Genomic DNA, 20,786 nt, shown 5'->3' on the forward strand with positions numbered 1-20,786 from the left:
GCCACTCCTGCCTCCTGACAGTATATCTCAGTTGTAGGGGCTGGGGTGCTTCATGGAAGGAGTGCCAGGACAGGGCCAGGGTGGTGTCCGCAAAGCCCCCTGAACTCCCTTCCTGGTCCAGGTACAAGGACAGAAAGGCAGTGTCAGGGCGCCATAGTCCACACGTTCTGGTGCTCAAGGAGGTGACGGAAGCCAGTGCGGGCATCTACACCCTCGCCCTGTGGAACTCCGCGGCCGGCCTGAGGCGCAACATCAGCCTGGAGCTGGTGGTAAATGGTATGTGTGGGCAGGACAGGAGAGGAGATGGTGGATAGGCGGGTGTGGTGGCGGAGGCTGACTGATTGGCTGTCTGCCTGTGTCCCCAGTGCCTCCCCACATCCACGAGAAGGAAGCCTCCTCCCCCAGCATCTACTCCCGCCATAGTCGCCAGGCCCTCACCTGTACTGCCTATGGAGTGCCCCCTCCTCTCAGCATCCAGTGGCACTGGCGGCCGTGGACGCCCTGCAAGACCTTCACCCAGCGCAGCCTGTAAGTGTGGCTCCACCCTGTCTCCCCTTACTTCCCAGCCCAATCTCCAACCTCAGTCATAACCCCCACTTACTGTCCACAGCCCTCCCCAGACCCCTGCTCTAAACCCGAACCCTATCGCGATTCAGGGATTGTAGCCAATCCCTGACCTCACCTCGCCTGAGCAAGGCTCGCTTATATCAGTCAGGCCAGGCTGGACACTGGGGATGGTCCAGCCCACCCACCTCCCTTGAAAGCAAAGCCCTCCTGACACACAATTGCACATCTGGAGAGGACCTCTGGGCACCAGGGAGGACACCTCTCACGAAACAGGCAGACCTAGGCTAGTTTTGTGAGACTTGTACCAAGCCCCAAGGCACACTAAGTATGTCCAATGCTCATCAGCTCATCTGTGCAGCGCTCGCCATGACCCCTTAGAGAGGAGAAAAGTAAGGTCAGAGAAGGGATGTACCTTTCCTGAGGTCATGGCAAAATAAGCAGCAGATCTTGCCCCACTGCTGGGCCACACTGCCCTACCTGACTGGGCTCCAACGGGACAGTCTGGGAGAACAGAGAAAACTTGGACAAACAAGGACCTGGAATGGAGGGGCCAAGGTGGTCAGTGGTCTGGAAGGCACTAGAGAACCAGTGAATGGTGTTGAGCAGGGGAGTAACTAGTCACATTTGCCTTTTAGCAAGAGATCCTAATGGGCAGGGTGCAGGGTCACAGGCTGGGGAGAGACAGGAGCTGGGAACCCAAGGGAGACAGGGTGGCTTATACCGGCAAAGGGGCTGTGGCCCTGGCATGATCAGTTAGGAAGGTTCAGTCAGGGTGGCCAGTCCACAACATTCAAGGCTCATAAGAGATTCTTCTAGACCACGAGGTTGCAGGTCCCTGGCACCTCCAAATGTGCTTCCCTCTTACGCTCTACCGTTATGCTCTGCGTGATTACAGAACCCTGGGGCCAATTCTGCTCCATTAGGAACAGACAAGAGCCTCCCTTGGGCCACCCCTTCCCCCCAGACCCCCATCCCAGCAGAAGACCAAAGGTGCTGGGATGCACAGCCAGCCCAGGGAGGGGCTGCAGCTCTAGAAGGGGTAGGGAGGGAGAGGGCTTCCTGTAACAGGATTGGTGACTTTGCTGCCCTAGGAGATCTGGGTGGACTTTGCAGGAAGGGACACATGCAGGTAGAAGCAGGAGGCACAGCAGACTAGAGGATAACCACAGAGCCACGGGCTTGTGGTGCTCTGCAGGCGCAGGTCCTGGCTTACTGGGGAAGGCTGTCTCTGGCAGCTCATGCAGGATGGGTCGCCAGGCCCTGAACAGTGTCCCAGAAACAAAGCCCCCCCACCTCACTTCAGCCCAAGGGCCAGCCTTACCCACCATGATGCGAGATGAATCTGAGTAGGAGAAAAGCTTGACCCTACCCGCAGTGTGGGCCCTCTCTGCCTGTATCCCTGACCTGCCCCTTGCCCCTTCTTGTCTTTAGCAGCCAGCGGCGGCAGCAGCGAGACCAAATGCCACAGTGCCAGGACTGGAGGGAGGTGACCATGCAGGATGCTGTGAACCCCATTGAGAGCCTGGACACCTGGACTGAGTTTGTGGAGGGCAAAAATAAGGTATGGGCCAACCAGGCCACTGAGTGGCTGGGGGAGAAGAAGAAAGGAGGTGGGGTGGGGCCCTCTCCTGGCCTTCTAGTTTTCCACTGGGCTTGCAGAACTCTTGCGATAGTAGCTGAGAATCAGTAACCTTTCTGCAGTGTCTCTGGGCATTAGTTTCCCTGCCTGCATGTAGACTGTGGGGGCCAAACCTCCAACTGCTTCCTAGACAGGGAAGCTGAGATTCAAGGCCATGGGCCCAAGCCACCCAGGGCTAGGAGGGTTGGGGCTGGGGGCCGGCTCCATCCTTACCAAAGGCTGCTGAGCTGCTGGCTCAGGCTGGGGGCAATGCCTAGAAAAGGCCAGGCAGGGGAAGGACTGAACAAAGGCACCCACTTCCTACAGTCACTTCCTGTTTTCCTACACACCTCCAGAGCCTCTTCCTGTTCCAGGCTGGCCAGGAAGTGCCCGGCTTGGGGTTGGGGGGGTGGGGTCTTTGGATGGTAGGCAGGGCCTATGGCCCTCTCTCCTCCTCTGCTTCCAAGCTTCCTACTCCCCCAGGCCAGAGTCCTTCTGGAGCCCTGGAACCCAGCCCCTCCCCTTGCCACTACCCAGGGCACTTGTGGGCACATCACAAAAGCCCTGGGGCATTCATGGGCACATCACAAGGATCTCACACAGTGACCAGCTTCTCCCCTTGGACCACAGGCTGACCCTTGATGTGACCAGAGCATGAATCCTAACTCTGGCTTGGACCATCCCAGTGCTACCAGGCCCCTGTCCCCTCCTCGATATGGCCACATCCTGAGCCCATCCACAGCCAGAGGTCTCTCTGGTCCTGCCTAATGCTGCCCTCTGACCTCAGCCACAGTTGAGGCCAACTGTCCATAGTGCTGTTCCTTGGGTTTTCTGGGGAGCCACCTCTTGCTGCTGCCCAAGGGTCTCACCACCTTTTCTCTGCCTCACCATTCCTGGTACTGTCTCTGAGCTTTGGTCATCTCCAGCTCAGAGCCTCAGTTTTCCCCATTACTCTGGTGGGCACAGCAACCTCCATGCAGAAAAGGAGGTTGGGGTAGGGGAACTCATGCAGGAAATGGATCCTTATGCCTGACACATGTCCTGTCCAGACGGTGAGCAAGCTGGTGATCCAGGACGCCAATGTGTCTGCCATGTACAAGTGCGTGGTCTTCAACAAAGTGGGCCAGGATGAGCGGCTCATCTACTTCTATGTGACCAGTGAGTGACTTGGGCAGGCCTGGATGGAGGTCAGGAACCAGGTGGGCACAGGAGGAGAACAGGCCTGGGAGAAGATGATATGCCTAGATTGGGGCCCATTGAGTTCTGGTGACCTTGAGGCACCCAGGAGAGATATCCAGGGTCCACTGGGCCCCTGGGTCTGGGCAGGAAGGATAGATTTGGAGGTCATAGGCATATGAACTGGGGTGGTAATCCACTGGGATGGATTGGCACCGTCTGCCCCCAGACCTGGAGTGCCTCCCCTACGGGTGCCCTCTTGTTCCCCACAGCTCCGCCTAACTCCACTTCCCTCCCACCCCCTTCCTAAGCCCTGGATCTTGCACAGCAGCTGGTTCCTATGTGTGTTTTGCCCTGGGGGGAAGGTCCATAGTTTCCTCAGATTTTCAAACTTGTTAGTGACCTCAGAAAAGCTAAAAGATCATGGAAGGACAGTCACTGGGCCCAGAGATGTAGACGAGGGCATGTGGAAGAAAGATGGATCCAAAGAGAACACTTTGGAAGGGAGAGGAGCCCGTAGGAGCTTGACAATGAATGGCCAGAGGGACAAAAGGAAATTGGGAGGCATTGCCAAAAGCTAATGAAACCAGATTGTTTCAAGGAGAGGACAGTGGTGGGGAGTGTGGTCAGCGGTGAGGGAGAATGGGGACTTAGGCCCCTGCTGAGCCTGGTAGCAAGGAACTCAATGACGATCTGGGATCCTGGGAGAGGTAGGGGCAGCAGCCAGTTGGGGCTTGTCTAGGAAAAAGCTAGAAGGAGGCAAGGCCGGAGGAGACCCTGGTGGAAATGACTTCAGAGAGCTGGTCTCTTGTAAGTGAGAGGGAGAAGAGGGCTCCAGAGTGGTGTCCCTGCGCCAGATACATGTGATGTACACCCTTAGTTGAGAGCTGAGTGAGTCCAAAGGCCAATGAAAACGGGAGAGAGAGCCCTTGGGCAGGGGGTAAGTGAGCCAACACTGTGACACAGCTTCATAGTAGTTCCTCCTCCCTCCCCAGCCATCCCCGATGGCTTCAGCATAGAATCGGAGCCATCAGAAGATCCTCTAGAGGGACAGGCCGTGCGCCTGAGCTGCCGGGCTGACAACTACACTTATCAGCATTTGCGCTGGTACCGCCTCAACCTGTCCACGTTGCATGACGCTCACGGGGACCCACTGCTGCTCGACTGCAAGAACGTGCACCTATTCGCCACGCCGCTGGCCGCCAGTCTGGAGGAGGCGGCGCCCGGGGCGCGCCACGCCACGCTCAGCCTGACCATCCCCAGCGTGGCACCAGAACACGAAGGCGACTACGTGTGCGAGGTGCAGGACCGGCGCAGCCACGACAAGCACTGCCACAAGAAGTACCTGTCAGTGCAGGGTGAGGCAGGCAGGGCCTGAGGGCAGGGCAGGGCGGCGCTTCCCAAGGAGCCTTCACCCCCAGCCCAGCATGCGCCTGGGGGGTCCATTACCGAGCCCGAGCCTGCAAGAGCGTCACCCTCCCCAGCCCTTCTGTGGAGGTGCGCAGCCCGGCCCACCCCCGAACTCAAAACCTGACCCTTCAGCTTCGAGAGTTCCCAGCCCTGGAGGGCCCCTTCCTGGAGGGCCCTCCCACTTTCTGAAGCTCCAATTAGCTGCGTCTCCACCCCGCCCCCAGCCCTGGAAGTCCCGCGGCTCACGCAGAACTTGACCGACCTCCTGGTGAATGTGAGCGATTCCTTGGAGATGAGGTGCCCGGTGGCCGGGGCGCACATGCCCAGCATCGTGTGGTACAAAGATGAGAGGCCGCTGGAGGAAGAGTCCGGTAGGGGGATGGACGTGGGTAAAGGAGGGAGGGGGTCCGGAAGCTGGTGAAGCCAGGCCCCAGACCTACCTGAACTCGAACCTGCACCCCAACTCGCTGCAGGAATCGACCTGGCGGACTCGAACCAGAGGCTGAGCATCCAGCGCGTACGCGAGGAGGATGCTGGGCGCTATCTGTGCAGTGTGTGCAACGCCAAGGGCTGCGTCAACTCCTCCGCCAGCGTGGCCGTGGAAGGTCCGGCCTCCCCTTCACGCCCCTCCACCCACCCTCCGCCTGCCCTTGGCGCCGTCTTCTCGTGGCCACCTCACTGCTAGTTGTGCCCACCAGAAGGGGCACTTCCCGCAAGGTGCACCCTCTCCCTCCTCACAACACGCACACACTAGCCTCTTTCTGCCCACTCAGGCTCCGAGGATAAAGGCAACATGGAGATCGTGATCCTTATTGGCACCGGGGTCATCGCCGTCTTCTTCTGGGTCCTCCTCCTCCTCATCTTCTGTAACATGAGGAGGGTGAGCACTCCTCCCCCAGCTGAGTCTCTCCCCAGCTCCTCATGGGGTCTCTCTCCACCCTGGCTAGCCCTTAAGTTAAGGAATATTGTTCCACGTGGAAGCCTTGTATCCTGGGAGGCCTCCCTGTCCCCTCCATGCTGGGCTCTTACAGGACCAGAGGTTGTCTGTCCATCTGTCCCCTCCTATATTGAAAGTCCCTAAGGAGCTCCCATCTGTCCCAGGCAAAGTTTTACCCAAGCCAGGGTGGTATGGCCAAGTCAATGAGCTGTCCCCATCCACACCCCCAGCCAACCCATGCAGACATCAAGACCGGCTACTTGTCCATCATCATGGACCCTGGGGAAGTGCCTTTGGAGGAGCAGTGTGAATACCTGTCCTATGATGCCAGTCAGTGGGAGTTCCCCAGGGAACGGCTGCACCTCGGTGAGACCCCGCACCCAGCCTACTTCACCCACCCTGTACTGCTGGGCAGAGACAGCTTCAGCTGCTATGGGGCTGGGCAGGCTAGAGCCTTGAAATCTCTCCATTCTCAGAACTCATGCCAGAAAGTCCCACCTAGCCCCCACCTGGCCCGACCTGTCCATCTAGGCATGCATCCCCAGAACAATGATTGGGGCTCTCAATTCCCAGGCCCCCGAGGTCACTTCCTGCTGCTCTAAGCAGGGTGAGCCCATCACACCTGCTGGGAGAGGATGCAGGCCTTCCTGTCTGCCTCTCCGCTACCTCTCTTCCCACTCCCACTCCCCATGCACTTCCTGTTTGGCAGAGGGGAGCCGAACTTTCCTCCGCCTCCTGGGTCTTCCTTCCTGGCCCTCCACAGGGGTTGTCCCTTCTGCCCAATCCTCTCCACCCTCACCCCCATACAGCTCACCTGGAACCGGCTCCCTGCCCCCACAGGGAGAGTCCTCGGCCATGGGGCCTTTGGGAAGGTGGTGGAAGCCTCGGCCTTTGGCATCAACAAGGGCAGCAGCTGTGACACTGTGGCCGTGAAAATGCTGAAAGGTGTGGGGTCAGCTGGTAGAAGGGGTGGCTGAGCTGGTGAGGATCAGCAGCTCTGGGTGGGCTGGTGGGTCTGTGGTACAGGAGGGGAAACTGAGGTTCAGAACAGATTCTTACCCTAGGTTCTACAGGGAGTCCATGGGAATTAGAGCTGAGCCTGGGGCTCATCTCAGTTCCACCTAAACCCTTTGCCTCAGAGAGGCAGGTGGGATGTGCTGCGCCCACACCAGCAAGAGCACTGGCCATGCCTCAGCTAAGCTAGTGGTGCAGAAAGAGGGTCGTGCAGGGGCTGGGTGGTGGGCTGGGCACCACGCGAAGCCCCCATGTTCCCTCCAGAGGGCGCCACAGCCAGCGAGCACCGTGCCCTGATGTCAGAGCTCAAAATCCTAATCCACATCGGTAACCACCTCAACGTGGTCAACCTCCTGGGGGCGTGCACCAAGCCCAACGGTAAAGAGCTCGGGTGCCCTGGTGGGAGGGTGAGTCCCCCAGGGTGCTCTGTCTTTGTAGGTGCGAAGGGCCAGCTGGGCTGGGAATGGGCGGGGATGAGGAGGGGCGCAGGAGGGCTTTGGGGCAGGGCCGTGGCTGTGGTGCTTGCCCTCCAGCGTACCCTCAGTCACCAAGCTCCTGGCTCCTGCCCTGCCCCAGGCCCCCTCATGGTGATCGTGGAGTTTTGCAAGTACGGCAACCTCTCCAACTTCTTGCGTGCCAAGCGGGAGGCCTTCAACCCCTACGCGGTAGGTAGCCGCCCCACCAGGGGCCAGAGCTCTGCTGGTGAGCAAGCAAGGCTCTCAGATAGGCTGGGGAGAAGGTGTGGGGAGTGCTTTTGCAGTAGATGGCCAGCCTCCTCCCCCTCGGACCTGCTTTGTGCATCACAGGAGAAGTCCCTTGAGCAGCGAAGGCGCTTCTGCTCCATGGTGGAGGGTGCCAAGGCTGACTGGAGGAGGCCAGGGAGCAGCGACAGGGCCCTCCTCACAAGGCTCCTGATGGGCAAGGGCGGGGCAGGACGAGCCCCTCCGGTCCAAGAAGGTAAGAGTCTGGCTTCCCCTTGCCTGAGTTGGCTGGCACACTCATACCTCATGATCAGGGACCCTGGGATAAGCCAGCCTGGGGCCCTCCTGGAGAGACTTATGTGGGAGAGCATGTAATGGACTCTGCCTTAGGAAGGGAGGACACCTCAGGAACAGTTTTCACAGAGACTTTTGATGTTTGATTTGGACATCTAGACATGAACAGGAGTTTGCCCTGCAAACATGGTGGGGAGCAGTCCAGGCAGAAGTAGCAGGAACAGAGGTCTAGTGTGGCAACAGTATTCATTGCTCTGGAAAGTGGTTAGTGGGTGTCACAGAGAGAATGGAAGCTGAGGGGCAGGAGAGGGGGCCAACATGCTTGTTAAGCCTGGCCAGGAGCGATGCAGCCAGGTTCAGTGAACAAATGCTCCCTTTGGGGCTGGGTGGAAGATGGGAGTCATGGATAAGGACCCTCCTGAGCCAGCCTCGCTTCTTTGTGCAGCTGAGGACCTGTGGCTGAGCCCACTGACCATGGAAGACCTTGTCTGCTACAGCTTCCAGGTGGCCCGAGGGATGGAGTTCCTGGCCTCTCGCAAGGTGACTGCCCCGGCAGGCTCTTCAGAGGGGAGAAAGGCCAAAACTCACCAGCATGTCAAGCTTGGTCCCAGCTCACCCCACAGCACAGCTATGATCAAGGCGCATCTCTCCCACTTCGCAGAGTTATAAACTGAGCCCAAAGGGTGGAATTGACTTCCCAAGGTCTCCAGCTAGTCAGAGGCAGAGCTAGATATAGAATCAGTCTGTCCCGCTGCATAGCCTCTTCTGCTGTCTGCACGGTTCCACAAGCTCTCTCCATGGCAAATCCTGGGGGCACACAGAAATCTGTTCTCAAAGAGCAGGGCTCAGGTGGGGCACCCTGGAGCTCTAGGTGTGGGTGTGGCCCCAGGGGCCTGCACTGATCACTGCATTGCACCTCGTTGCACCCCTAGTGCATCCACAGAGACCTGGCTGCTCGGAACATCTTGCTGTCAGAAAGTGATGTGGTGAAGATCTGTGACTTCGGCCTGGCCCGGGACATCTACAAAGACCCTGACTACGTGCGCAAGGGCAGTGTGAGTGCAGACCACAGAGGAAGGATGGGGGTTGGGGGCCATGGAGCAGGGTGGTGGACTCACTGCCATCCACATGGAAGGTCTGAGGGCCTGCGCCTACAGGGATTCTGGTGACCTTGCTGAGGCACCTGGAGCAGGTGAGTGGAGACAGGAGCTGACAAACAGGGACCACAGCGCTCCAACTGGAGCTTGTGTTTGGCCCCGTACCTTGGTCCATTAGGTGGGCACTGACTCCCCATGCCTGCCTACTAGGGGCCGGACATGCAGAGGTGGACCCTACATGGCGTCTGTCTTGGAGGTGGACAGACCTGGTGTAGCAGGGTCACAGCAAAGTACATGGGTGCTAGGTGCAACTTGTGTCTCATTGGTGGTGCTCAGAGGCAGGCATCTGAGCATCCACAGCTGATTAGGGTTTTGCCCCAGGGGAAGAAGGAAGAGGCTTAGAGGGAGGTCAACAGGCAAAATGGGTCCAGGCTATGAGAGGCCCACCGTGAAGGCTTTTGTCCTTCATTCTAACTGGCAGGGGTGTGGAGGTAAGAGTCAGGTGTGTGGTCCAGAAGCCCCCCCGCCTCTGCAGGCTGTGAGGAGAGGGGAGTAGGGGTGCTGGGGTGGAGGCAGAGGCAATTCTGGAAGGACCATGGCCCTCAGGGCTCCCAGGTAGAAGCCATAGGAGGAAAAGCACATCAGAAGCCACAGGAGGAGGGGTCAGGAATGATGCCATGCTTCCAGCTTGGGGACCAAGTGAGTGGAGAAAGGTGGAGCTGGTGAGGGTGTGCAGGGATACAGGTGTTCCTCAGGATGCTGGGCCGAAGGGTCTAGAGCTGGAGGAGGGCTGCAAGTTTTCCCTGGGAGAGCACAGAGGAAGAGAGGCGCTCAGATGGACCCAGGAGAACAGTAGCAGGGCAGAAGCCTTCAAGGGAGGAATGAAGGCTTCTGCATCCTACGTGCAAGATGGGGGAGGGGGAACAGGGCAAATTGCAAGAGCCATCTGAATACACACAAGGTGGATGTAACCAAAAAGACTTTCTTGGGATGTGACTCCACAGAGTCCTGGGGAGACTGGGGGCAGGAGGAGGGCTGCCCAAGGGTTTGGCCTCTTCCCTCTCTTCCCTCCCCCGCTGGGGACACATGTTTCTCCCCCAGGCCCGACTGCCCCTGAAGTGGATGGCCCCCGAGAGCATCTTCGACAAGGTGTACACCACACAGAGCGATGTGTGGTCCTTTGGGGTGCTGCTCTGGGAGATCTTCTCCCTGGGTGAGTGCAGGGCAGGGTGCAGGGGAGGGGGGAGGCAGGATCACAGGTTCCAGGTCACTCCACCAGCCCCTCTGCACAGGGGGCTGAGCAGCCCAGAGGTGCACACCTGGAGCGAGCAGCCCAGGTCATTCTGAGGCAGGTGGTTGGAGAGCCCCCTGCCTCTCCCCTTCACCTCCAGCCTATGCCAGGGCAGAACCCTGTGTTCACTCAGCAGCCCCTGGGGTCAACACAGGTCACAGAGGGTAACACCATACGAGTTCCCCCAGATCTCTCCCTCCCTGGCTGAGCCCCTTCCTCACCTGCCATTAGGGATGCTGCTCCTGCTTTGGCAGGGCTGGGAGCAGCTGGGAGGAGACAGGGTGCTCACTCAATGACCACACCTGCAAGAACCTCACATGGGAACCTGGGCCCTGCTGGGACCAAGGTGAAGCCCCCCCGCACCAGGGTAGGGATGAGGCAGTAAACAAGTGGGAAAGTGAAAACACTGAATGGCAGCCGTGACTGATGCTGTTACTAAAAATAAAAGAGCATGGAAGAGCGCAGGAAGGACAGCACTGTGTGTGAGCCAGAGGGGCCAGGAGGGCCCAGGCTGATGAAGGTGGGTGGAGTAGAGGCAGGTGGGCCTGGGAGGATAGCAGTCCAGGGTGAGGGGTTAGCCATGGCCATGGTCCCCGCGTGTTGGAGGTGGACATGGTGTAAGCAGGTGGCATCGGGAGATGCAGTGAGAGCTAGGAGAGGTGGCTCATGCAGCCTCTGCAGGCCCGCTGGGATGAGGACCTGAAATTTAAGTCTACTGGGAGCCATGCAGGGTTTTGAAGGAGGGATAGAGCAGTCTGACTCTTGTCTTAAAAGGGTTGTTCCACTGCTGTATGGCTTGCAGGAGCTGTTTTTCCCGTGGTCAGGAGAGGCAAGGAGGGAGCTAGGCAGGGTTAGGTCCTGGTTGCTGGTACAGCCACAGGACTTAAGGAAGAATTAGAGAAAGCTTCTCCTAAGAGGGGTCATCGTGACAGGGCAGCTCAACTGGCTCGTCGAAGCTCTACTGACCCTGATGATCCCAGGATGGGCCATGTTTTTGCTAATGTGCCTGTAATAAGCGGTGATGCTCATGGCAGCTCTAGCAAGCGGGTGCCACCGTCCTCTTAACCAGATGAAAAACTAGCAGTGGGGGAGGGGAGCAGCAGGCCTCTGCCATGGAGGACCAGGACAGAGGCGATCTGGGGTCTGGGCTGCACAGTAGTAGCCTGCTCCCCACACACCCACCCATCCTGTTCCTGCCCTCAGGGGCCTCCCCATACCCTGGGGTGCAGATCAATGAGGAGTTCTGCCAACGGCTGAAAGACGGCACCCGGATGAGGGCCCCAGAGCTGGCCACTCCTGCCATGTGAGTCTCTTGGGAAGCCATGAGGCACTGGGGGGCCAGAGGGGTGGGTGGGCATTAGGAAAGGGGAAGAGGGGTTGTGTACGGGCACGGGAAGGGTGGTATGCAGGCAAGGGTGGGAGGTGGGAGGTTGTTCAGTCACAGGGGTGGGGGTGGAGGCCTACAGACACAGTCTCTCACTCCACCACTGGTCCATTGACAACTCTCCTCCCTGCAGGCAGGAGGGACAGACCTACCTAGGCCCTGGGGAGGGAGGGAGGCAGAGCAGGTGTGAGGGATCGTTCGGCAGGGGGCTTGGGGTTTGCTGGGGTAGGGTGAGGGGTGCGCTCAGAACACAGTCCAGCGTCCGGCTGTACCCGCAGACGTCGCATCATGCTGAGCTGCTGGGCCGGGGACCCCAAAGAGAGGCCTGCGTTCTCAGATCTGGTGGAGATGCTGGGGGGCCTGCTTCAGGGCAGGGCTCATCAGGTGAGCCCCCACTCTCCCTGTCCTGCTACAGCAACCTCTGGCTCCAACCCAGGGACCATCACATGGATGGTCAGAGCCCAACTTTGCCCATGAAGAGCCCCAGGCTTGTCCTCAGGGAGCCTGCAAGGAGCCCTGTCTCCCAGCAGAATAATGATGTGTTCCTCTACCTCCCTCTCTGTCCCTCTGCCCCCTTCACCTATCTCCCCCCACAGGGGTGGGGAACAAAGGCAGCTCAGGGCTGGCTCAGGGCAGCTCAGGGCCTCAGCAAGTGCCCTGGGACCTGGAGGAGGGAGCAGGGAGCTGCCTGCTGCCCCAGCCTCAGGGGCTGGAGACCGGCACTTGGGTCCACTTCTGCCCAGGAAGAGGGTGGGAAGCACTAGTGCTGGTTCTTGAGGCTGTGGAGCAGCCGGGGCTCTGGAGTGAGGATGCTCTTGTTGTGCCTACCTCCTCCTTAGATCGGACACCTGGGAGGGCTGTGGAGAGAATTTACCTGCTCCTTTAGTCCTTGGTGCCCTTGAGCACAGCACTTGAAGGGTGAGGAACTCCAGCAGTCCTGAGTGCAGGCGTGGGGCTAAGGGGGCACAGGGGCCTCTGACCCTGGCCATTTGTGCCATTCCTGCCAGGAAGAGGAGGACTGCGTGGTTTCCTGTGGCTCTCAGAGCTCAGAGGAGGGCAGCTTCTTGCAGGCGTCCACCACGGCCCTGCATGTCATGGAGACTGATGCTGACATGGAGGACAGCCCACCAAGCCTGCACCGGCACAGCCTGGCTGCCAGGTTAGCCACCCTCTCCAGGTCCAGGGGTCCCCCAGGCAAGGGGGACATAGTATGTTTTATCCTCATCAGTCATCAGGAAAAGTGAACTACAAGGACTTGAGAGGCCATTGTATACCAGCTCAACAAAGTGACATTAAATGACAGTGCCAGTGTCGGTGATGCCCTGGTGGACCTGGTCAGTCTCGGGGCCCCTCCCAGGCCATGCAGCCTTGCGACTTTGCTTTTCTCCACACCTCCTCAGTTCTCCCCTCTGCCATCCTCTGCTTGCCCGCACTCTTAGCCCCTGAGAGGCCCTCCCCCTGCCAATTTCAAGGAAGTGCCCATCTCAGGCACAATGCCCTGGCCAGCTCCATACTGCAGGGAAAGAAAGTGGAGCTGGTGGGGAGAGGGGCGAGTCTCAAGGGCCACTGGTAGGGACCCTGGGAACAGGGCAGGTCACTCGTTAACTTGTATTTAGGATTTAGAATGCAGCCTAAGTTCCCAGAGTTTGGGGTCAGAAGTCTCTTGCCAGTGTATGTCTATAGTCCAAGAAAGTCGTGTATCCACATTCCCATTGACGTTGCTGGGAGAAGGGCTCTGAGACTCCCCACCCCATCTTCCCCAGCATAGAGCAAAGCCAGGCCTGGAGGACAGGAACACCCAGCTGGTTCTTGCCAGGCTCCTTCCACCAGCCCCTGAACAGGCACTCGAATGTTCACACACATACACGCACGTGCAGGTCAGGCAGTAGCTTGCAGCACCGGGACTGCCTGCCTTGTACAGGGTAGCCCATCCTGGGGTGAAGTCCTCCTCCAGTCTCTCTCAAGTTCCATGTCACACATAAGCTGGGTGCCCTCCACTCACCTTCCACACCCTCCCCACTGGAGAGAGGTGCAGAATGAGAGGTGGAAAGAGCTTTCAGGAAGGGTGCTGGAGTGCGTTTCTCAGCACTTAACGTTTTCTCCCCACAGATATTATAATTGTGTGTCCTTTCCGGGATGCCTTGCCAGGGGGACTCAGACCCAGGGTCCCTTCAGGATGAAAACGTTCGAAGAATTTCCCATGACCCTGACAACCTACAAGGCCTCAGTGGTAAGTGGGGTGGGTGCACCTGTGCACCCCAGGTCAGGCCCACTGGGCTCTTTCCACAGGGAGTCAGATGTCAGGAAGTCCTGAGGCCAGCAGCAGAAACCAGCTTGAAAATGTCAAGTCCAGGTTGTGCCTCAGGCATGGTGGGGTCTGGGCACCCATGCAGTGCCACCATGTCTCTGCTGCTTTCACCTGTGCTTTCACCTCCCTCACAGAGGGGCTCACCTCCCTAGCACCCCCTTTCTCTCCCAGCAAGGTAGAAACCCCAGTAGGAACCCAGTGGAAAGATGACTCCTTCTAGATGGTTCTCCTGGGATCGGCCTGAGTCAGGACTCCCCTTTGGTGGTCATCAAGCCGCATGGCCAGAGAGGAGGAGATTGTGTCACTAGAGGAGGAGGCTGGGGTAAGGGGCATGGAAAACCACCTGTGTTCTCAGATGCGGTCAAGCAGAGTAGACCTCTTACAGCTCCGTGAGGCTGAAGGCACAGACAGCCTCCCAGCCTCCCTCCAGATGGGGTTGGTGAGTGAGCGCAGGCCCAGGGGAGGCTGGGTGCAGAGGCGGCAGTGGGTGCCCTGGACCACAGCCATGCAGACCCGGGTTCCCATTCCCAGGGCCAGATGAAAATGCTGGGGGACCTCCATCTTTGACAAGAGTGCAGTTCCCCTCCATGGAAATCAAAATGAAAACCACGCCAAGTCAGGCTAAAGGTGACCTAGGCCCCCTAAACCTGGAATGTGTCTAAGGATCATTTTTCTATACTATGAGCTGCCAGATCCTTTCGATACTTCCTTGTTTCTCCCTGTGCTCCTGCTCTGCCTGTGCCTTGAGCGTGTGTATAGCCACCTTTTATGTCTCCCAGTGGGGTGTTCCAGTTTTGCCACCCTCCTGAGTAGTGAGGCATGGCCCCACCAGGCCTCAGTTTCTCCCTCTGTGGTGGGGGCATGTGACCCTAACCTACAGGCCCTGGTGATGGAACGGATGCCTGTTTCCCGCACACTTGGCGCAGGATGAGTGTCAGGTTGGCAGCAGGGCAGGTCCTTGGGGCCCACAGCCTTAGCTTGTTTTCTCTGCACAGGATAGCCAGACGGACAGTGGGATGGTGCTGGCCTCCGAGGAATTTGAGCGGCTGGAGAGCAGGCACAGACAAGAAAGTGGGCTCAGGTAGGGCTTCTGGAGCCTCCTCTACCGGAAGGGGCCAGGGAAGGGAGGCCAGGCCGGCATGTGCCTGTCACTCTCTTACCTGAATCCTTTCATGGCTCTATAGTGCTTTTCTGTATGTTCAAGGCAGGCCACTCTGGGACCTGAGGCCTTTGTCCACCAGCCTTACCAAAGGCCCCCTCTCCCCGATCACTGTCCTGACCCAGTACACCTGGTGCTGGTCCCCAAACCTCCCTGCCATTCGACAGATGCTCAGACAATATCTCTTTGTGAAACCAGGAAAGATCCACCATGCCCAATGCGTGTAACACCCTTCCCCCAGCCAGGGGAGGCCACAGATCATGTGACCTAGAGCTGGCTGGTGTCCTACTTTGATAAGAATATGGTTACAGAGAAATCCTCCTGTGTGCTTGCATAGGGGGGGTGACCTGCATAAACAGTGACCTCCATTTGCCCAAGAAAATAGCCCCCGTCTCTAAAAAAACTGAATATTTAAACTTTTAATGGTATATAAAAGTAGTTAAACGTCTACTTATCCACTTTACTGGTTGACTTGCTCATAGCTGTTTAAATGACAGGACCTACAATATTATATAAAACAGTGCTCTTTTCTGCTTTCTTCAGATCCTTGTGTTCAGACCGTTCACTTCCACCTTTGACACCTGTGTCTGTCAGGGTCCCCTTTTTGGGTCATCTGACACAGTTTTTCAGAGCAAATCTTGGCTTCTGCCTAGGCTGTTTTTGAATCAATAGATGTTGTCTCTGAATATTTTACCCTAGACCACAGGTGTTAATTTGTATCACATTAGGATAGTTGATGCCATTTTTCGCCTTTCTGATAGGTATAGTTAAGACCTCTACAACTTAGCCAAATAGCTGTTATTTTCCCAGAAGCTTACAAAGGGCATGTTTGCAGCACTGTGGACACTGGTGGTTGTGGGGTCGTATGCCTAGGGATAATTACTGCATCTGTATTATGCATCTTGGCATTTTTTGTTTTTGTTGATTCTATCAGGTGATGTCTATTAGTAACCTATGTTTGGAAAATTAATGTTAATTTCTTTGACGGAAAGAGTTTCTGGCTGTTTCTTTACAGAACAGTTTTTTTATCTCCCCAAAAAGTAATTCAGTAAGAGAGTGAGCCAGAGGATGGTAGCTAGTTAAATTCAAATCTCCACAGATCTTCCTAAAAACAACACATGGAACAAGGCCTCTCAGAGCCCATGCCTATGGTATAACCAGGGGAGAGACTCCAGCTATGTGTGGGTATAGAACTCAGCAGCAGAACCAGCAGAGCCATGCCCAAGCCCTGGCAGAAGGAGGGCAGGATGGGGACTGCCCCGTGAGAAGGGAATGTAAAGGTCCTTGGGACGGTGGCCGTGCAGACTGGGGAGATAACGGAGTATGAGCACTAGAACAACTGTCTTGGGAAGGCACTGCTTCTGAAAGGGCAGTGAGCAGGAAGTGAGTGTACATCTCAGGTGCCTGGTGGTGAAGGAAAAAGAAAGTTGCAGAAGATTCTTATGGAAGCAAGATTGTATTAAGAATCAAGAAGACAGATACCCAAGGATCTGTTCATTACAGAAACTGCACCTCATGATAGAGGCAACAAAGTGCACTATTCTCTTCCCAGGTCCCCTTAGAAACACATTGTGATGAGCCACAAAGAGGTGTAGCAGGTGCATTCACTTGACATATGGAACATTCTCCAAACAGGTGCAAGGATGGAATGTGCCTTGGAGGCATCTGTCAGGGAGAAGGAGGGAGTTTATCTTCCCAGTTCTTTCCTATCTCCTCTTAACCACTGGTTAGTACTCACCCTATGGGAAGTTAACTCACCCTCACTTCCAGGTGGTTCACCCAGCCCTTTCAGTGGCCACTCAGGATGCCAGATCTCATTCCCTGTGGTGTGGCATTTCATCCAAGTCTGTAGGTGAAAGGAAGATCTGGAAACCCTGTGCTTGTGGTTCGTCAGTATGGATGAATGGCAGCAGCCAAGAAGGGGTCCAGCACTCCCTGCTAAGTGACTGGCTGGTCCCCAGTGGTGATACAGCATGGGACACAAACGGAGCCTTTGGAAAGAGGGATGCAGTTGAAAGAATTCAATGTGATGTGGATCTGATACAGCACTCCTGAATGAGGAAACCTAGGGAGATACCCACATCCCTGACCCCTCTTCCATAGGGTAATCTCAGTGTGAATAATGATGAACAGAAAAAATAAGCACTATCCATATAAGAATAAAGAAGAAAATTAGAATTAAAAGTTTTCAGTAGCTGTAAACACTCCAAAAAAAAAAAGCATGGAAAAACTGTGATACAACACATCAACATGAATTAATTTATAATTAAATAAGCAGCTGCACAATGAATCATAAATTCAAAAATTCAGAATAGAAATGGATGAACAGTGTGAAGATATCAAATGGGAGCTGACTAAATTCATGGAAGAAATTGAAATAAAACACAAATCCTCTCAAAAATGAAGAGCAGAGTGCCCAAGGGACAATTAGATATGATCAGACTTACAGTGGAGGGCACATTTGATAGATATGAAAAGAAGTCAAGAAATTAAAACTGAAATAAGTAAAGAGGTAAAAGAGTGTCAGAAGGAACGTGAAAAATTTAGAAGTTGAATAGAAAAGATCCAACATATGTACAATTGGTGTCTCTGAGGAAGAAGAATGCCAACAGTGAAATAGAACTAATATTTTAAATATGTAATTCAAGATAACTCTTAAATAAAAGGAGACCTGAATCTACATATTGGAAGGGTACCTGGGAAAACTGGCCCAAGAAGAGTAAACTCTGAGGCATATCCTAGTTGAACTATTAGACTTTAGAGATAAACATTCTGGGAATTCAGGCAAAAAGGCCAAGTCACTTAAAAAAAAAGAGAGAGAGAGATTGGCATCAGGTTTTTCAATAGCACCATGCAAAGCAAAAACAGAAGCAAAAGCAAAGAAACAAATTTTCAAAAATCTCAAAGAAAATGAGTGTTAAGGAGGGAGAATCATAGGGCCATCAGTGAGGCAGGTGGGGACTGGAAGCAGCAAGGCCTCCTGGGCCAGGGGGAGAAGCTTGGATTTTATTCTGAGGGTGATGGGAAGCCACTGAAGGGTGTATCAAGAGGAGAAGGACACCATCTAACTTGAAGGATCTCTGAAGACTGGCCTATAGGGTGGCATGAGTGGGAGAAGAGAGATGTGCTAGGGCAGCCCAGAGCATGCAGTGATGGCAGCTCACTCTAAAGTAGGGGAAGAGCATGGATTGAGGGGCATGGATGCATTTTGGAATAGACAGGACAGGACTTCTGGGTGGGCTGGATATAAGGGATGAGGGAAAGGGAGGAAGAAAGGATGACACCCAGGTGCTTGAGTCATTGAATCAGCGTTGGTGTCATTTACAGAGATGGGCAAGACTGGGAGAGAAGCAGGTTTGGGGGGATGAAGTTGGGCTTTCTCCATTGTCCCACACCCAGGCTTGGGACAAAGAAAGCTCTGGTGTTTGCCAACAGTCACATCGGTTCGTTTTTGTATTTAAGTCAAGTCTGTGTGTGCTTCCATTGGCTTTTCTTATTGCTCCGGTTGTGTCTGGTGATTCCTATAAGACCCAACATGGTTTCAATCACTCTTCTCTTCTTTTCTTACTGACATCACCTTCCCTGTCTCAGCAGCTGTAAAGGACCAGGCAGGAATATGGATGTGACCATGGCACACCCTGACCCCCCAGGGAGGCAGCAGAGGCCAGACCCAGGGACCCAGGGCCAGGTGTTCTACAACAGCGAGTACGGGGAGCTGGCAGGGCCACCAGAGGAGAGCGACGGCATCCCATCTGCCCAAGTGCCCTTCTTCACAGACAGCAGCTACTAAAGCAGCTTCGGGCAAGGTCCACTGGACCCTGGGCTCCAACAGTTGATGGGGACCATGCCTGGCCAGCGAGCAGAAGGCTGGAGGCCCAGGCCAGGAACTCATCTCATTCAGTCTGGGGAAGAGCAAAACCCAGGCTTCAGGGCTCTCTTGAACTCCATCACCATACCTGCCCAGGACCACCCTCCTGATCCCTGGGGCCCTTCTCCCCTTCAGATTCAGATTCCACTTAGCTCAACATCCACAGGGGCCAGCCCTGGGTCAGGCACTCTCATGGGAAATATCTCTTTGGGTGCTTCCTCTCAGCATGGTTGGTGGTGTGATCCCTGATTTCTGATGAGGAATATGAGGGTCTAAGAATCACATAGTAATCAAGGTTCAGCTGTGGTCTCCCAGCACCCACCCAAAATGCTGCCCCCTCCATGCAGCCTCTCTTCCCGTGGGAATGGCTTTCTTCACTTGCCACTCCAAGGCTCAGGAGAAGATGCATATGGCTCAAAGATGCATTCCACCTCAAAGCAACAAATGAGAAATTTGTGGGGGGAATGGGGGTGTCCTCTCCTGAGCCTGACCAAACAGCTCAGAGTAGCCATCTCTGCAGTGCCGAGCCAGTTACAGCAAGCCTTCTTCTCCTGCGTGTTGAGAAGTACTATTCAACATTGTTTTTTTCCTTAGAACTTCAGAGACTATTTGAGCTGCTGTGAAGAATTTACTTTTTAAAACTTCAGTCTGAAGGGAGCCCAGGGAAGGCTTTTCTGAATCTGGATGATCCTTGCCTCTGACACCCAGTCAAGTGCTGTCATAACAGACCCCACTGTGGCCACCTCTTTCTGGAGAAGGTCCCCAGCCTCACCTGCCTACCCCAGAACTGGAAGAATCACCTGATGGTCTAGAGCTGCCCCATTTGAGAATCACCTGGTTCTTCCCTCTGGGACCTAGATCTGCCACCCAAGGCACCATCCAAGCTGTGAACATCCTTGTGAGAGGCAAACACTGTGGGTTCCACCAAAGAAGGCTTTGGGGCTGGCCCAGAGGACCCACCAGCATAGCTCTGTACCAGGAGGCAATCAGTGGATGTCCCTGTGGCCCCAGGAAGGCCCTGTCTTCTGCCCCCTGATCTGTACCTGACATCAGTGCCCTGGGGAGTGAGTCAGGCAGGTCGAGCCTCTACTCTCACAGAACAGCAGAGGACCATCTGGAGGCTGGAGCCATTCTGCCCAGGGCCCACCCACCCCCCAGCCCAGTTCACACTCCCTAGCTACCCACACCCCTAGCAGGAGAAAGACCCTTATCCCAGTTAGCACCACAATGTTTGGCACCCCACCCCAACCCCATGAGACGCTTGCAGGACAGGCGGCCGTGCAGCGAGCAGGGGCTTGCCCGGCAGGAACCCCCCCACATTGTGTATTGTTCCTTTAAGATATGGTGAATGCAGGCATGACTGTCCCCAGTGGACCTCCTCTGATGTCACCTGCCTGTGAGATTTGGGTCTAAGGTTTACCTGGTGGAAGTCCAGAGGCTGTTTTCAATCAGAGGAGCAACTCATGATTTGCGTTCAGGGGCCCAGGCCTGAGACCCCTCTCACATGTGTACCACCTGTTTGTGTCACTTATTCTCCTGTCACATAACTGCATACACAAAAATGTACTGGGAAGAAAATCTAGCCCCACCCCCCTTGTAGAACATATGCTCTGAAAATATAAAATATTTAACAAAAGATAATAATAAATTTGATGCCAGTCCTGAGTTACAGTGAATGGGTTCGCAGCTAAATCCCAGGTCTCTGTGATCAGCCTTCCTCCTGCTGATCATCAGCCCCACAAGGTCACAGGACTGGCCACGCAAAGGAAAGGGCAGCAGAGGCAGCTCAGCCCCTCTTCTCTGCCCAGTAGGCTGTGGAGTCTCCCAAAGCCACCAGCAGAGGGTGCTGGACGCACCAGGACACGGGGTTCCGCTCTGAGCTGGGAAGCGCCCAGCTTGGCTCCCGAGAGAGCTAGGAACGCGTTCCCCTAATGTTTACTTTATGAATAAAGTGACAGTGCT

The 20,786-nt window shown here is 55.6% G+C and overlaps 1 protein-coding gene across 1 annotated transcript in view; it reads left to right on the forward strand.

Annotated features, from left to right (window-relative positions):
* The window catches only part of FLT4 (fms related receptor tyrosine kinase 4), a 38,404-nt gene extending 19,658 nt beyond the window's left edge, over positions 1–18,746 (forward strand). Inside the window, exons 12-33 of the mRNA XM_065873758.1 lie at positions 122–276; positions 366–528; positions 2,002–2,128; positions 3,235–3,343; positions 4,357–4,719; positions 4,996–5,142; positions 5,245–5,376; positions 5,545–5,651; positions 5,939–6,074; positions 6,549–6,653; positions 6,987–7,100; positions 7,299–7,387; positions 7,529–7,679; positions 8,163–8,257; positions 8,650–8,772; positions 9,916–10,027; positions 11,309–11,408; positions 11,768–11,873; positions 12,497–12,648; positions 13,599–13,719; positions 14,793–14,878; positions 18,551–18,746. Of these exons, the coding sequence (XP_065729830.1) occupies positions 122–276; positions 366–528; positions 2,002–2,128; positions 3,235–3,343; positions 4,357–4,719; positions 4,996–5,142; positions 5,245–5,376; positions 5,545–5,651; positions 5,939–6,074; positions 6,549–6,653; positions 6,987–7,100; positions 7,299–7,387; positions 7,529–7,679; positions 8,163–8,257; positions 8,650–8,772; positions 9,916–10,027; positions 11,309–11,408; positions 11,768–11,873; positions 12,497–12,648; positions 13,599–13,719; positions 14,793–14,878; positions 18,551–18,746 (2,989 nt within the window). The remainder of the gene's footprint in view (positions 1–121; positions 277–365; positions 529–2,001; positions 2,129–3,234; positions 3,344–4,356; positions 4,720–4,995; positions 5,143–5,244; positions 5,377–5,544; positions 5,652–5,938; positions 6,075–6,548; positions 6,654–6,986; positions 7,101–7,298; positions 7,388–7,528; positions 7,680–8,162; positions 8,258–8,649; positions 8,773–9,915; positions 10,028–11,308; positions 11,409–11,767; positions 11,874–12,496; positions 12,649–13,598; positions 13,720–14,792; positions 14,879–18,550) is intronic.
* Positions 18,747–20,786: the final 2,040 nt, after the last annotated feature.

This window comes from Phocoena phocoena, chromosome 3, assembly GCF_963924675.1.
Source record: "Phocoena phocoena chromosome 3, mPhoPho1.1, whole genome shotgun sequence".
NCBI classification, from domain to species: Eukaryota; Metazoa; Chordata; class Mammalia; order Artiodactyla; family Phocoenidae; genus Phocoena; species Phocoena phocoena.